The sequence below is a fragment of the Simochromis diagramma genome, unplaced genomic scaffold (assembly GCF_900408965.1).
Source record: "Simochromis diagramma unplaced genomic scaffold, fSimDia1.1 OVJJ01000271.1, whole genome shotgun sequence".
Classification (NCBI taxonomy): Eukaryota; Metazoa; Chordata; class Actinopteri; order Cichliformes; family Cichlidae; genus Simochromis; species Simochromis diagramma.
The window spans coordinates 1,748,826-1,764,251 of NW_024386909.1; the positions used below are offsets into that span (position 1 = coordinate 1,748,826).

The 15,426-nt window shown below is 36.9% G+C and overlaps 1 protein-coding gene across 2 annotated transcripts; it reads right to left on the reverse strand.

Moving 5' to 3' along the window:
* Positions 1-404: 404 nt before the first annotated feature.
* On the reverse strand, positions 405-12,852 carry LOC120736188 (B-cell receptor CD22-like). 2 transcript variants are annotated; one of them, XM_040036166.1, is made up of 8 exons: positions 12,767-12,852; positions 12,422-12,489; positions 11,598-11,981; positions 10,820-11,125; positions 10,472-10,732; positions 1,881-2,141; positions 1,547-1,628; positions 426-1,438 (listed from the first exon to the last, which is right to left on the reverse strand). In XM_040036166.1, exons 2-8 carry the CDS (start codon positions 12,462-12,464, stop codon positions 1,357-1,359), a joined length of 1,419 nt encoding a protein of 472 aa, XP_039892100.1. In that variant the 5' UTR covers positions 12,465-12,489; positions 12,767-12,852; the 3' UTR covers positions 426-1,356. The 2 variants fall into 2 exon arrangements, with proteins under 2 accessions (XP_039892101.1, XP_039892100.1); XM_040036167.1 differs by lacking the exons at positions 10,472-10,732; positions 10,820-11,125; positions 11,598-11,981; positions 12,422-12,489; positions 12,767-12,852 and adding exons at positions 2,210-2,506; positions 3,453-3,836; positions 3,975-4,039; positions 4,454-4,511 and having other exon boundaries at positions 405-1,438.
* Positions 12,853-15,426: the final 2,574 nt, after the last annotated feature.

The following is a 15,426-nucleotide window of genomic DNA, read 5'->3' on the forward strand; positions in this document are numbered from 1 at the left end:
GGATTTAGACTCTGATGACCCCTCATGTTAGAATGGAATCCCAGAGATTTTGGACAGGACCCCTGAAGTCTAGATGCTGGGCTACTATTCAGCCTATGCATCAAGCTAAACATTTATGGCTTCATTGAGCACTCAGGAGACTGTTGCATTTTTCAGAGCTTTTACTAATGTACCTTTTGTGATCCTTTCATTCTTGTAAAATTAGGCTTGGAGTAAAAGCTCCACTCCCGTCATTACTTGGTGTTTCCGCTATTCAACCACCAGATGGTGGACTTCGACATGACCAGACCAGGAATAGAAATATTTTTGATACAGGGATTCAATTACTTATAGAACAAATGACTGTGCCTGGTCTTATACATATGACAGTTGCAAGGAGTTTACAGATAAGCTGACTAGACCAAAGGAGGTGCTGCTGCCACTGTCATAAGTAATGGACTGGTTAGACTAAGAACGCAGACTCAGAGGATTAAGTTCAGTGTGTTTATTTACAGTGAAGCAACAACAGAATGTGACAACAGAAGGATTTCCAATCAGTGATTCCAGGGCTCCAGTTCAGACAGGACCACAGGAAGTCTCTCTCTCAGTAACTCACTCTGAAGTGTTGACAGAAAAGTCCAGACAGGAGAGATAAAGAGAAAATGTTCAAGTCAGCACAAGCTAAATGGAGGATCACAAAGTCACCATTCACATGTTGCACTAGACTAAATGACTTTGCAGTCAGTGTGTAAATTAAAATCAGCTACCAAAAGGACTTGGTAAAATGACCAACAATATATTAAAACAGATCAGAGAATTCATTCAGAGTCATCACAGGATTTAGGAGGTTGGTGGATAATAATGCAGCAAACTGGACTTAACGTTGAAGGAATGAAATGAGCTCAGAGTAAATGGATCATAACTAAAGTTGCACTTGTAAATCACTGCTATTCCCCCAACACAGTCTGAACACTTCAGGGCATTCCAAAAATTTAATTTTTGTGGTCCACAAAGGGGGCAGCAGTAGCTGTTGAAAGGCTATTTAACAGTAATAGCAGGAAGACAGCTGTAAGTGTAATAGAGTGTACAAATATATTAATTTTCAAACATCATGCTGTAGCAATCTTACAGAAGTGTGGTGTTTGATCAATATTCATGGATAAACTATAAAAAATAAGATGGTCAGGCTGAAGCATCTCCTGTTTAACAGACTCAGGGTAGTGAAGGAATGATATGAAATTATCCACAAAGTAAATGTTTCGATTCCTGCAACACCATCTCTACACTCAAAGTAAAATAGTCATGTACAACTGTTGAAAGTCACTGCTGTAAATTTAGTTTTTTTTTCAAGGTGGAGTTTTTCCTCCTGTGGAAACTTTAGTTGATGTGTTGCGATGTGACTCTGTTCATCTGACAGCTTTCAGTCTCTGGATTGTTGGAGTTTCTTGATCTGAACCAGCTGAAGGAACAAAACAAATAAATAAACCAGAAAGAATGAATTATTTTATTTTACTACAGATGAGTTAGTTGGTTTCAAATGAGTGTATCACAGAAACATTTGTCTCACCACTCAAATACGATCAGTGTGCTCATGAGCATTATGATTCCCACAGTCTTCACTATAGTGTAGACACCAACCAGGTTTCCACCTGTAATGGAACAAAATTTTAGAGTAATTCAGACAGTATGTGACAAAATGAACATTTACCAGTAAATAAGACCATTCAAGGTGAAAAATTATTTTCAAGCCTAACACATAAACAGCCAGATATTGTAGGACAAAGTACAAGATTTGAATTTAACATAAAGCTAAATTTCATTCCTTTTCAACTCAATTTTAAGGAATACGACAAAAAATTATTTAAAAAAAGCTTTTGAAACTTAGTGCTGAGTAACTTTACATCCAACAGTCATGTTAATCTCTGCTGATGTCTGATTACCCAGATCATTAGTGGCCACACAGTAATAAACTCCTCCATCTGTTACATTGAAGCTGTAAATCTCTCCTTCAGATACTTTCACAGCTCCATCTCTGCTCTTCTTGAACCAGGTGAAGCTGCTGACTGGAGGTTTGGCTCTGCTGGAGCAGGTCAGCTTCACCCAGCTGCCTGCTGACACCAAACCTGATGGACTGATGGATGCTGAGGTGTCTTTAGGAGCATCTGGAGAGAAAAACATAAATATGTTGTCCGATGGGATTCAGTTCGACAACAAACTCTGATTGTCTTACATGAAACACTGAGAGTCTCTTCTGTCTTGGTGTCTTTTCTTTGGTTCACAGGATATCTGGCAGAGCAGCTGATCTTCGTTCCATCATGTGTGTCTGACAGAGTGATGTTCTGCTGGATTTTAGTTGTAAAGCTTCCATCTGTGTTTTCCTCTATTTTGTTGTGAGAGTCTTGTTGGAGATTCCAGGTGAGTTGAGGAGGGGAGTGTGGACAGGGAGTGAGAGCTGAGCAGGTTATAGTGACAGACTCCTTCTCCTTCAGATCACCTGGGATTGTAATACTGGGCCTCCAAGGAGAATCTGTGGTTTCACATCACAGACATATTAACACTAAAGAACAGTATATTATATACATGCAGTTTGAACCGCTGTAGATTCTCAGTTTTGGTAACATAAACTAAGACTGATCACACTGATACACACATAGATTAAAACTAAAAAGAAAATCTAAGGCTCAAAGTGTTACATTTGTTAGTTGTTTTTTAAATATGGACACATCAATCAATTTCTAAGAGTCCAGAAGCTAAACTGGACTTAAAAATATTAAAATCCAGTCATGAAACAGGGCAGCATAGCGGCACAGTAATTAGCACTGTTGCCTACATGTTTTCCCAGTGTATTCCCAGCGTACGGCTTCTTTCCACAGTTCAAAGACATGCAGTTAGTGGGCTTAGGTTAACTGGTCATTTGCAATTGCCCTTGGTTGTGAATGTATGTGCAAATGTTTTGCTGTGTCTATGTGTTAGCCCTGCAACAGACTGGTGATCTGTCCATGGTGTACCCTGCCTCTCGCACTAAGGTAGCTTGAATAGGTTCCAGCCCCCACTTGACCCTAACAATTATAAGTGAAAGAGAACTGATGGATAATGAAAGAATGACAATATAAGAAAGGAGGAGCTGTTGTACATGGAAGGAAGGCACTTAAGAATAATCCTTTCTGAAGCAAAAATGTAGAAATATTTGACATTAAAAATGTTACCAAGTCTCACAGAATTGTGTTTTTCTTTTTTCCTATTTAATAAAATAACAATGAAATCTGTCAGTTTTACCCCATTGTATGTTCCTTTGTAAATGCTTTGTAAATATCTGTAATAATTTACAAAATAATGTCAGGACAATGATTTTGAGTGTGTTGTAGATCAATCAGTATCGTTGACAATGTATCAAACAGGATCAGACAGCGAATATCACAACAAAGGTTTGTATAATTCAATGCTATAGATGGATTAAAAACTTCAGTCTTTACCTCTGACTGTTATTTGAACAGGATCCTTTTGAGCTGTTGCCTTGAATGGTTCACTCTCTACTCTGAAGAAGTATTTGTCTGTGTAGTTTGTGGTTAAATTAGAAAACAGAGTGGTGCAGTCTCTCTGACTCAGGTTCCCAGTAATACTCATTGGATAGATGTTAACTGCTGCACTACTGTTGAAGATCACGTTGTTTGGATATTTGTCAAAGTAGACATAATTTTTAATCCACACTCCAAAGATTTTTATTGTGCTGTTAAATTTCTGTTCATCTTTGGGTCTGAAGCTACATGGGATTTGCAAACAAGATCCACTCAGTGCTTCCATCTTCTTTGGTGCAGTGATGAAGAGTGCTGCAGAGTCAGCATAACCATTTAAAGCACCTGTAAATAAAGTGCCATGATTAACAAACGTCTGTTCTTTCCTCTGCTGTTCACTGTTTGTCAAGTGTTTGTTTTAAAATGGAGTTAAATTACAAATAAATCCAATAATGTCTTTGAATAACTGAACAATCAGCTCACCTGAAACAAAGAAAACAGTCAGTAAAATGCTGACTGTCACCATCTTCATACAATAAAACTCGTTCCTGGAATCATAAAAATAAATAAATAAATAAAATCAACAAAAAGTTAATGATTATGATTTAGTGACTATCATTTACATCTGTGGAGCTGTGTGCTTTGAAAATAGCTCAAACATAACAACAATAATGTAACAGAGTTTAAGTCTAAGATTAAAGCACAAGTTTTTAAAAAATGACATCATGTCTCAGTCAGTTCACTGAAGGAAAAATAAGAAAAAGTTTAGTTTATAAAGTTACGAAATAAAAGGAATAAAATGTTTCTTTCATAATAAGCACATGTGTTTTACTGTTAGATTAGGCAGTTTCTAAGAAAGTTTATAAAGACGACATGCACTTTAAGAACAACACAAGCCAGAAATAATAAATGTGTTTTAGTTTAGAAAGTTAAGAAGTAAAAGCAGTAAAATGTTTCTTTACCCCACATTAGATCTGATGATTTTCTTATGAGTGAAATGAAGCAGCCTTCAGCAGAACTACTATAAACTGTAAAATACAAATTATCATCTGAGGAAGTACATGTAGAGACACCCACTGACTGTAGCGCTGCATAATGAAGTCTGTTTTGTGCCGCCTGCTTATTTCCTGTCAGAGAAGTCAGATGTTGCCCTTAAAGACACTTTTGGTCTGTCGAAGCCTCTGACCTTAACCTTACACAACTGTTTTAATCATTCTCAGTACGATGTATATGTACAACCTGTGCTAACACAAATCAAGACTATGAAACACTAACTTTCTCTCTGTGTATACACACACACACACACACACACACACACACACACACACACACACACACACACACACACACACATGCACACACACACAGCATAAAGCATTCTCTCAGGTTGTTATCTGGATAGTTTCTATGCTGACAGCTTTAGGGTTACAGGGTTGTAAGGTGTTGTTATCCATAGGAGTATGGGTTACTCCACACATTTGTGGAACTTCATATAAAACTCCAGCATCAGTTGCTGCTTGTCATTTTACCACTAGGCCCTGAGAAGTGTGTGTGTGCTACTGGAGTGGAGATACTGGAAGACAGAAGTGGCAAAGCTGTGGGACTTGTCAGGGGCTTATTGGTATCACATGTCACATGTTCCAAAAGTAATGCATTAGACTAACATTTTCAGTAACACTGTACACATTACTGTACAATGATGCCGTTACTTGCGTAGACACAGCCCAACAGACAGATCCATGTCTACAGATAACAAAGACAGTGATTAGCAGTCAGCCTCCATTTCTGCCTGTACACATTTCTACCTGATCATGTTAAAGTTTCTTTCAGCTGTTTTTCAAATTTGTTTTGAGCTTTTTTGTGTTTTGAAAAGGAAGAAATTAACCAAACTTACCTGAAGCTGTGTGAAGAAGTTTTCCCCCTTGTTAAATAAAAAAGTATCTGTGATTAACCACAAATTTTTAGAAAACTCAGCTTAGTTTCATTAGCCACACTCAGGCCTGATTGCTGCCAGACCCATTGAATCAGGAAATCACTTAAGCAGAGTGTCTGACAAAGTAAAGAAGTTTAAAAGACCTCAAAAAGCATCACAACATGTCACAACCTAAAGAAACAACCAGGAAACAAAGTCAGTGACATCTATTAGACTGGAAATTGTTAAAAAAAAATAATTCAGAAGCTTTGAGATTCCAGTGAAGCACAGTGAGGACGATTATCCACAAATGGAGAAAACCAGAACCTGTTGAACCTTCCCAGGCTTCCAAGAGAAAAACATCTGAAGAACTGCAGGCCTCACATGCCTCAGTTAAGTTCAGAGTATGTGATGCAAAAATAAGAAAGGGAAGTGTTACTTCCTTATATTTATCATATATTTATGATGTTTCTCTTATAAATACGTTCCATAACAAAAATACAAAAATACACAAGAAAAAGATTAAACAAAAAAAACATATTTCACTGGAAACTTTTAATGATACATCATGAGGTTTATGAGAGCACTGGTCACCAACTTCAACAAACTACATAACTACAAACTACATATGTTCTGACTTGAATATCCTGAAAACACTGATCAGGTTCCCTGTGATGACCTACAAGGGAACATTTCTCTGTAACAACATTTGTTCAACTGCACACTCATTTACTCTGCACTTCTCTTCTGTTCTCAGTCTTGCACACTTACTTGCACACTCAGTAGATACAATGAGAGTTCATACTCTCTGGGCCTTCAAGTCTCTGCGTTACGCTGTTGCACACGTTGATCTGTGAATGCACTAAATCCTGCTTCTGTGTGCTGTCCTGCACTGAGACTAAAGAAGGTCTCTGCTTGGAGGAGTCAGTTTCATCATAATGAACATCTTCATTTTCTGCTGTTCTGACTGCTTTTTGAAGAGACACAATCTGTGAAATCAAACGGACCAAACACATCAAACAAGCCCTGTGCTGCAGCCAGAGATCAGGCTGACAGTGATTACCACAATAGACAATGAGGAGCTGGAGAAAAACTGTATTCCACCTTATTTTGTTTGTTTCTTCATCAGTTAATAATTATGCAACGAGTTGGTACCATCTGAATAACCACTACAATGTGTGACAGTCGGCATATATCAGTAAAGTGGTCAAACACAGAAACTAGCTCCCTGCGGTTGCAAACAAAAAAGGAAGTACAGACAGAGAACCTGCTACTTAAGAAGGTGCAATCTTACTTTAGTTGCAAAGCTGTTATAGGCCTGAGGTGATGATACCAAATACAACACTGCAACAACAGTTTTGTCCTTTCTGCAAATATCGTGTAATAGACAACACTAGATAATTACTTATCACAGTCAAACAACCTTTTTACTAACTTAAGTTAATTCCAAACCTGCATTGCAGCTTACAGAATACATATAACTCTCAGTATGAATGTCACATTATATCTGTAGACATCAAATATGCAGGTATTGTTAAGCTATTAACAGTCACAGCATCACTGCAGGAGCGATGTAGTGACACTCAGAGACGTTACAAAGGAATCCAGTGTTACTGCTCAGCCCAACACACAACATTTGAGGTCAAATACAAAAAGGGATTTTAAATTTTAGTTTCATGCCAACAGTGGTAAATAAATAAATACCTGAAAAAACAAATAAATGTGCTTCATCTTCATTCTAGAAGTGTTTAAAACACTGTATGAAAAAATATGTTTCACTGGAGAATTAAACACAAGAACACATAAACATTTCAGTGCACATAAACTGCTTTTGTGACTTCAATTTAATGCCTCCTTTTTAAAAGAGTTTATTTTCAAGTTGTGTGGAAGCACTGCTCTCACCAACTTGTATATAGATCATACATGAACAATCTGAACATGATGAACTAGACGAGAACATAAACACATTTCTTCTGCACTTGAAAGTAGATAGACATGTGACGGCCCAGAGTGTTTGTTAAGCTGTTTTCAGTCTTGCACACTTTGATCCGTGAGTACACCAAATCCTGCGGCTGTGTGTCTCTGAGAAGTAACACAATTGACTTCCACAAACTGCATGCTTGGATAGACTTTGACTAAAATAGAACAGGACAAAATTGGCAGGTCTTATAACAGACAGCTGTCCAAGTCTGACAGCAAAAATGTCAGACTCTTTACACGACTGCATGTCTGTTACGTGTATAGAAGCACGTGTTGAATTGTACCATCTACTCTTACCAGTAGTAGTTTATAAAGAAATAAAATTCATTTTGAACAGAACAGAGATCAACTTATGGGTGCTATCCTCCACAGCAGTCCCAATTTCTCATTTAGCCCATTCTTGCTCTAGAGCAGCGGTCCCCAACCTTTTTTGTGCCACAGACCGGTTTATGCCCGACAATATTTTCATGGACCGGCCTTTAAGGTGTCGCGGATAAATACAACAAAATAAAACTAGTATCAGTACCGAAAAAAAGAAGATTTATTCATAACACAGGTGAAAAGACCCAGGAAAACCGAGTTAATGATAAAAACAATAACAAAATAACGCTAAAAATTGACAAAAACCCTGAAAACCATACATTTCACATCCGAGCCTCAACTCTCGCGGGGGTTGGGGACCGCTGCTCTAGATAATAGGTTGGAATCAATCAAAGTTGAGGACAGGTCAGGCTGTAGCTCAGAGTCACATGCACACTAAACACCTTGACAGGGTGCAATCAAAAAACCTTTTCAACATCAGTTTAACACACAATACAACACAACTGAGGAAGAGTTGAAATGGCAAACATAGTTAACTCTGGACATAATGAGACTGCATAAATGTGTCTCTCATGCCTGGTTTGGTTTGCATTCATCACACTGGGACATGGACAGATGATACATATTAGATACATAATAGAGCATTAATCACTCAGCTCTTTCATGGTGCACACAGGTAAGGTAGAGTTAGCCAGTGGCTGAGTGCAAGCAGAGTTCAATCAGCACTACTCCTTTAACACTGAACAACAAAGCTGAGGTTACACTTTCCTCTTAAAGCTGATGTTTGGTGGAGTAGAGCACTTAACTCTGTTTGTCTGCTCTTGTTGGTTGTAAGGTTAAAGTGACGCTGATTCAGAGTGGGGACCGCACCCTTCACCTGTCTTTAAATATCTCAAAATGGCACTTGTGGAACAAAAACATTTGTTGACACAGAGATTCAATTACTTACAGATTGAATGACCATGACCGGTCTTATAACACAATATACTTATAACAAATGGTCCCATGTGTGAGCCCATTTGTTATAAGTAAGAAGGATTTCCAATTAATGATTCCAGGGCTCCAGTTCAGACAGAACCACAGGAAGTCTCTCTCACTCTGAAGTGGTGATATAAAAGTCCAGACAGGAGAGATAAAGAGAAAATGTTCAAGTCAGCACAAGATGAATGGAGGATCACAAAGTCACCATTCACATGTTGCACTGGACTAAATTACTTTCCACTCAGTGTGTAAATTAAAACACCTACCAAAAGGATTTGGTCAAATTTGACGACAATATATTAAAAAAACATTGGAGAATTCATTCAGAGTCATCACAGGATTTAGGAGGTCAGTGGATAATAATGCAGCAAACTGGAATTTAATACTAAAATCTGAAGCTTACATTAATTGGGTCATAACTTAAGTTGCACTTGTAAATCACAGTCTGAACACCTAAGGGCATTCAAAAAGTTTCACTTCTGTCTTCCACAAAGGGGGCAGCAGACAGCTGTTGAAAGGTTATTTAATAGTAATAGCAAGAACAAGGAACAAGACTGTAATAGATTGTAAAATTACAGCATTTTCCAAACAATATGCTGAATCAGTCTTACAGAAGTGTGATGTTTGATCAATATTCATGAATAAACTATTAACAATAAAATGGTCAGGTTGAAGGAGCTCCTGTTTAATAGAGTCAGGGCAGTGAAACAATGATATATAATTATCCACAGAGTAAATTTTTCCATTCGTGCAACACCGGTTTTTACACTCAAAATAAAATGGTCATGAACAAACTGTTGAACATCACTGCAGTGAATTTAATGATATTTGAAGGTGGAGTTTTTCCTCCTGTGGAAACTTTAGTTGATGTGTTGCGATGTGACTCTGCTCATCTGACAGCGTTTAGTCTCTGATTTGTTGGAGTTTCTTGATCTGAACCAGCTGAAGGAAAAGAACAAAAAAATAAACCAGAAAGAATGAATTATTTTATTTTACTACAGATGAGTTAGTTGGTTTCAAATGCGTGTATCATATAAACATTTGTCTCACCACTCAAATACGATCAGTGTGATCACGAGCATTATGATTCCCACAGTCTTCACTATAGTGTAGACACCAACCAGGTTTCCACCTGTAATGCAGAAAACAGTAAATAAGATTGTTTTAGATGAAAAAAAAGTTTTCAAGTCTAACACATGAACAGCCACATGTTGTAGGATAAATTACAAGATTTGAACTTCATCAAGCTACATTTAATTCTTTCTCAACTCATTTTTTAGGAATACGACAAAAAATGATTAAAAACAACAGCTCTGCTGAGGTGTCTTTAGGAGCATCTGGAGAAAGAAATATCCAATAGATCAAATTCTGACAGTCACCACTCAAAGATGATCAGTATGATCACTGAGCATTATGATTCCCACAGTTCACTATAGTGTAGACACCAACCAGTTGTATGTAATGCAAGAACATTTGAGAGCAAAGAAAACTGTATGAATTGACAGAATAAATGTTTAATAGTAAATGAAACAATTTAAGGTGAATTTAAGTGAAGATGACAACTACCTTTAAACAAAAGTGTAAAAGCTGCTGCAGGATCACACTTTTCTTTTTAATGTTTAAAGGCTGAACGACCACACTGTGAAGGATGAAGTACAATTGTGATTTTTATAAAATGAAATTCAGTCTCTTATAAAGCACATTTCTTTTTCCTCACTCATGAAGCGTATCACAGAGAAAATTAGAAAAAGGGAAAATTTTAAAAATAACTGGTGAGTAATTTTACCTCCAACAGTCATGTTAATCTCTGCTGATGTCTGATTACCCAGATCATTAGTGGCCACACAGTAATAAACTCCTCCATCTGTTACATTGAAGCTGTAAATCTCTCCTTCAGATACTTTCACAGCTCCATCTCTGCTCTTCTTGAACCAGGTGAAGCTGCTGACTGGAGGTTTGGCTCTGCTGGAGCAGGTCAGCTTCACCCAGCTGCCTGCTGACACCAAACCTGATGGACTGATGGATGCTGAGGTGTCTTTAGGAGCATCTGGAGAAATAAAAGAGAGAAAGTGATATCCCATATACTATATCGTCCTATAGGATTAAGTTCAACAACAACCTCTGATTGTCTTACATGAAACATTGAGAGTCTCTTCTGTCTCTGCTGTCTTGGTGTCTTTTCCTTGGTTCACAGGATATCTGGCAGAGCAGCTGATCTTCTTTCCATCATGTGTGTCTGACAGAGTGATGTTCTGCTGGATTTTAGTTGTAAAGCTTCCATCTGTGTTTTCCTCTATTTTGTTGTGAGAGTCTTGTTGGAGATTCCAGGTGAGTTGAGGAGGGGAGTGTGGACAGGGAGTGAGAGCTGAGCAGGTTATAGTGACAGACTCCTTCTCCTTCAGATCACCTGGGATTGTAATATTGGGCCTCCAAGGAGAATCTGTGGTTTCACATCACAAACATATTAACACTAAAGAAAAGTATATTACATACATGCAATTTGAATTGCTGTAGATTCTCAGTTTTGTAAGTATAAACAACAACTGATGTACAAACCGATTAAAACTGAAAGATCACATCAAAGAAATTGAATGCAATCCTGTCTGAAGCATCAATGTAGAAATATTTGACTTGTCCTTTTAAACTTAACCAAGTCTCAGAGTTGTGTTTTATCTTTTTTTGTTTTCTTCTTAGATAAAACAAAACAAACAAAAAACAATGACATTTCTCAGTTTTAATCCATAAAATGTTCTTTTGTAAATGTCTGCATTAATTTACGAAGTGTTGTGAGTGTTGTTACTTTTAGCTTCAACCAATATTGTTGACAATGAATCAAACAATAGAGAGCGAGGATCAGAACAAAGGTTTGTATAATTTTATCATATAAATGTATTAAAAACATCAGTCTTTACCTCTGACTGTTATTTGAAGAGGATCAAGTTGAGCTGTTGCCTTGAATGGTTCTCTCTCTACTCTGAAGAAGTATGTGTTTGTGTAGTTTGTGGTTAAATTAGAAAACAGAGTGGTGCAGTCTCTCTGACTCAGGTTCCCAGTAATACTTATTGGATAGATGCTAACTGCTCCACTACTTTTGAAGATCACATTGTTTGCCTCGTTGGCAAATTCGGGATTATTTTTAATCCACACTCCAAAAATTTCACTTTTGCTGTTAAATTTCTGTTCTTCTTTGGGTCTGAAGCTACATGGGATTTGCAAACAAGATCCACTCAGTGCTTCCAGCTGCTTTGATGCAGTTATGAAAAGGTCTGCTTTATGGGAATAATCAGCCAAAGCACCTGTAAATACAATTTAATGATTAATCCATTCACACATCAGTTTTAAACAAAATAACTACATGTTTTTCTACTCCCAAACAAAACTCTCATCTCTGATTAAATATTTGCTACACTTTAGTTAGCGTGAAATTTTTTTTTTGCATATTTCCATTTTAAATTAAACATTTAGCTGATATTCCAGAGATGGTAGGAACATTTCCACCACCATCTGCTGTTTGGATGTAAGATGGAAATCTTCATAATCAGAGTTTCAAAAACTGTCTATTGTAATGCTTGAAAGTGCCACCAAAGTTTTTTGTTCCTTAGGTGTTAACATTTTGTACAAAAACATTTTAATTTAAAGTCAGTACAAAAAGTAGGTCTATGTTCACTCTGTTAGTAAATGAAGTTTACGTTGTAAAATAACTCCAATAATGACTTTGAAATACTGAAATACTCACCTGAAACAAACAGGACAATCAGTAACATGCTGACTGTCTCCATGTTCACACACAGACTACTCTACTGCCTGGATTAAAAAAAGACAATTTCATGTATGGAGTTCTAACACTGTACTTAATATTTTTAAAGCTGTTTTATCATAAAAATGTTCCTTCTTCATTCATACAGTTCTTGTTTTTATTTTCTTGTAGGACTTTGGTTTAAAACATGGTGAAATATAAAAAATGTAACACAAAGCAGTTCATATAAAACTTGAACATCAGTAAATAAGATAACTTTATATGTGCCTGTCAGTGCAATGAAAGAAAAAGTTATTGAATAAAAGCAATAAAATGTTTCCTTACCAAACAATCCCAAGTGTAGAATTATTGTTTTGCAGTTTTAGAAGAATTACAGTGGACCGTGTCGCCCAGCCGATGTTGGAAAGAAGGAAGTACAGAAAGAGAACTTGTTTAAGAAAGTGCAATAAAGTCAGTTTATCACAAAGCTGCTGGAGGCGTCACTCGATGCCTCTGACAAAAACTCTTCAGTTCTGCTGATATCCTGTGATAGATAAGACTTCCTTAAAATACGGTCACAGTGAAATCACTTTTCTACAAGTACTTACATTTACATGTATCTTTTAGCACATCTGCAGTGACTGCATCAGCACTAAAATTAATCACAAAGTGTGGGAAAGAGCACAGTAACACTACAATTTGGTTGTTGAGCAGCAACACCAGGCATTTGATTTCTGGCACATGAGTTTAGTTGTGGAAAAATCCTATTTTATATCTGAGCTCAATAAATGTTTAGCCATTTTTAATTTAGCCATGTTGTAATGAGGCCACAAATGTAAATTTGGATTTGGGAAATATTAATTATTATGATACATGAGAAATATAAACTATTAAATCCCCCCATCTAATGAACTAACATGTATCTATAGATATAGATAAATGACAAATACTTTCTAATTTTACTGGTCAAAATGCAAAACCCTAATCAGTCCATCTAGTAGGTTATTTAATAAAATATTACGGTACAAATATTACAAATTGTTAATCTGAATTAGTTTATTCCCAAAATCAGATCTCAGTGAATACACGTACTGGCTTGCTGTCGTAATGATCGTTTAAGTGGTCCAGTCTACTTAAGATCAAAGTGGGCTATATGTGGCCTGTGAGGTAAAATGAGTTTGACACACCTGATGTAGAGTTCTTCATGGAATTGGTTTCCATGTTCAAGGAGCTTCATGGGTTCATCACCAAGCACAATGCAAAGCATAGACTACAGTGGCATAAAGCACACCAGCACTGGACTCAGTGCAATGGAGACGTGTTCACTGGAGTGATGACCTTTGACGTTTACCAGGATTTGCTCATTCAGTGCTGTTCTGCTTGTCTTGTGGCTTGTTGATATCCAGCTTTAATAGTAGTTGTTAATGGAAGATCGCTGAGCTAACAGGTGCTTTACAGTCAGGGTGGAAACTGGTCTTCTGCTCAATCACACGTCTCACATGTGTTACACGTCACGCATGTCATTGGTTCTGCTATTATAGTACAGATACAGTGACTTAAAATGGACAGCAGATCTGTGATGGGCCCTTAGCTGGGCCTTGGCTGGTCTTTGAACTTAATAACATCTCTTCTAGTGACATCAAAGAACAACTCAGTCTGAAACCAAGAACATGTATTCTTCAGTGTGATCTATGTGTACAGTACAGTTGTAAATTTTATAAAGTTTCAATTCACACAGCTCTGGTGAAGCCTACTTCTTACTTATTCAATTTGATTGATCGGCCAGGAAGCCAAGAACCCACACATGCACTGGTTTATGACTAAAGAATTACGGCAGATCTTTCAAAAATTGCACGAACAATGGAAGACCTGCATCTAATTTATTATGAAATTGTAGCTCTACACATAGCCATTTGAGAAAGAAATACTTTGGTTCCTCTATTGCGTAGTGTTTTCTTGAGATTGCAGAATAAAATGAAAGAGCATTACAATAAAACATATGAACTAGATGCTCCCAATGTAAGAAAAAAGTAGTAATGAAACACCCAGAAGACAAAAACAATGTAAAAGTAGAGTCAGTCTTGTCCTTCCTGATTATGTTCAACAAAAGAGGAAGTCACTGTGACAGTCTAAATCTTCACCCTTAAATATTTGTTTTTTCTGTCACTCACTCAAAGCTTGTAAGTTTAACCTTTTAATCGAGTGAAAAAATTTCAGGACAACTAAACAGCAGGTACAGACAGAGTACACGCTGTTTAGGAAAGTGCAGTTTTCTTGCATGCAAAGTAAAATATGTTCTTATAAGAACATAAGAACAAGAAATTCAGTGGCTCTGTGACAGATTCACAGCCTCTGTCTCACGCTATCTCCCCCTATTCTAGCTTTGATAGGCTGCACTGCCCAGCTGGCTGCATTTATCAAATCAAACTTCCAGTGTTAAAGCTGAAGAGAAAAATTTCAATCTTTGTGTGTACATCAGCTTCAGTACTAACCAGTATCACAGCAAAGCATTTACTGTGGTATTATGTGGTTGGTTTGATCTACCATATCTATGTTTTCCATCCTGCAGTGTTTTGCTTAATGATATGCTTTTAGCTTCTAGTCAGTATTAAGTCATTACAATTTTATTTATACAGCGTCAAATCACAAAAAACAGTCGCCTCAAGATACTTTACATTGTAAGGTAGATCCTAAATTAATACATACAGAGAAAAACCAAAATAATAATTTAACCCCCTATGAGCAAACACATTTGAGAGAGTCTGATACATTTATTAACAAAGTGCTCAGTTTTTACATACTGAAATTATATTTCAAACAGCACCAGGCCATAAAAGGGTTAATCATCAGTAAATGTCTAAGCTGTAACTTAAGATCAGCAAACAATATGTGTTTCATTGCAATGTAAATGATCACACCAAAGCTTTGAAGGAACTACATTCAGTTCACATGTACATACTCTGCAAACAAGTTAGGCATCAGTACTCGAGTAAAATTAGAAATGT

Excerpts from the sequence above, each read along its gene's own strand:
- LOC120736188 (XM_040036166.1), bottom strand. The coding sequence starts at position 12,464 with ATGGAGACAGTCAGCATGTTACTGATTGTCCTGTTTGTTTCAG. Across the intron at positions 11,982-12,421 it reads GATTGTCCTGTTTGTTTCAG|GTGCTTTGGCTGATTATTCC; the intron begins GTGAGTATTTCA and ends TTGTATTTACAG. Across the intron at positions 2,142-10,471 it reads GATTAACATGACTGTTGGAG|ATGCTCCTAAAGACACCTCA; the intron begins GTAAAATTACTC and ends TTTTCTCTCCAG.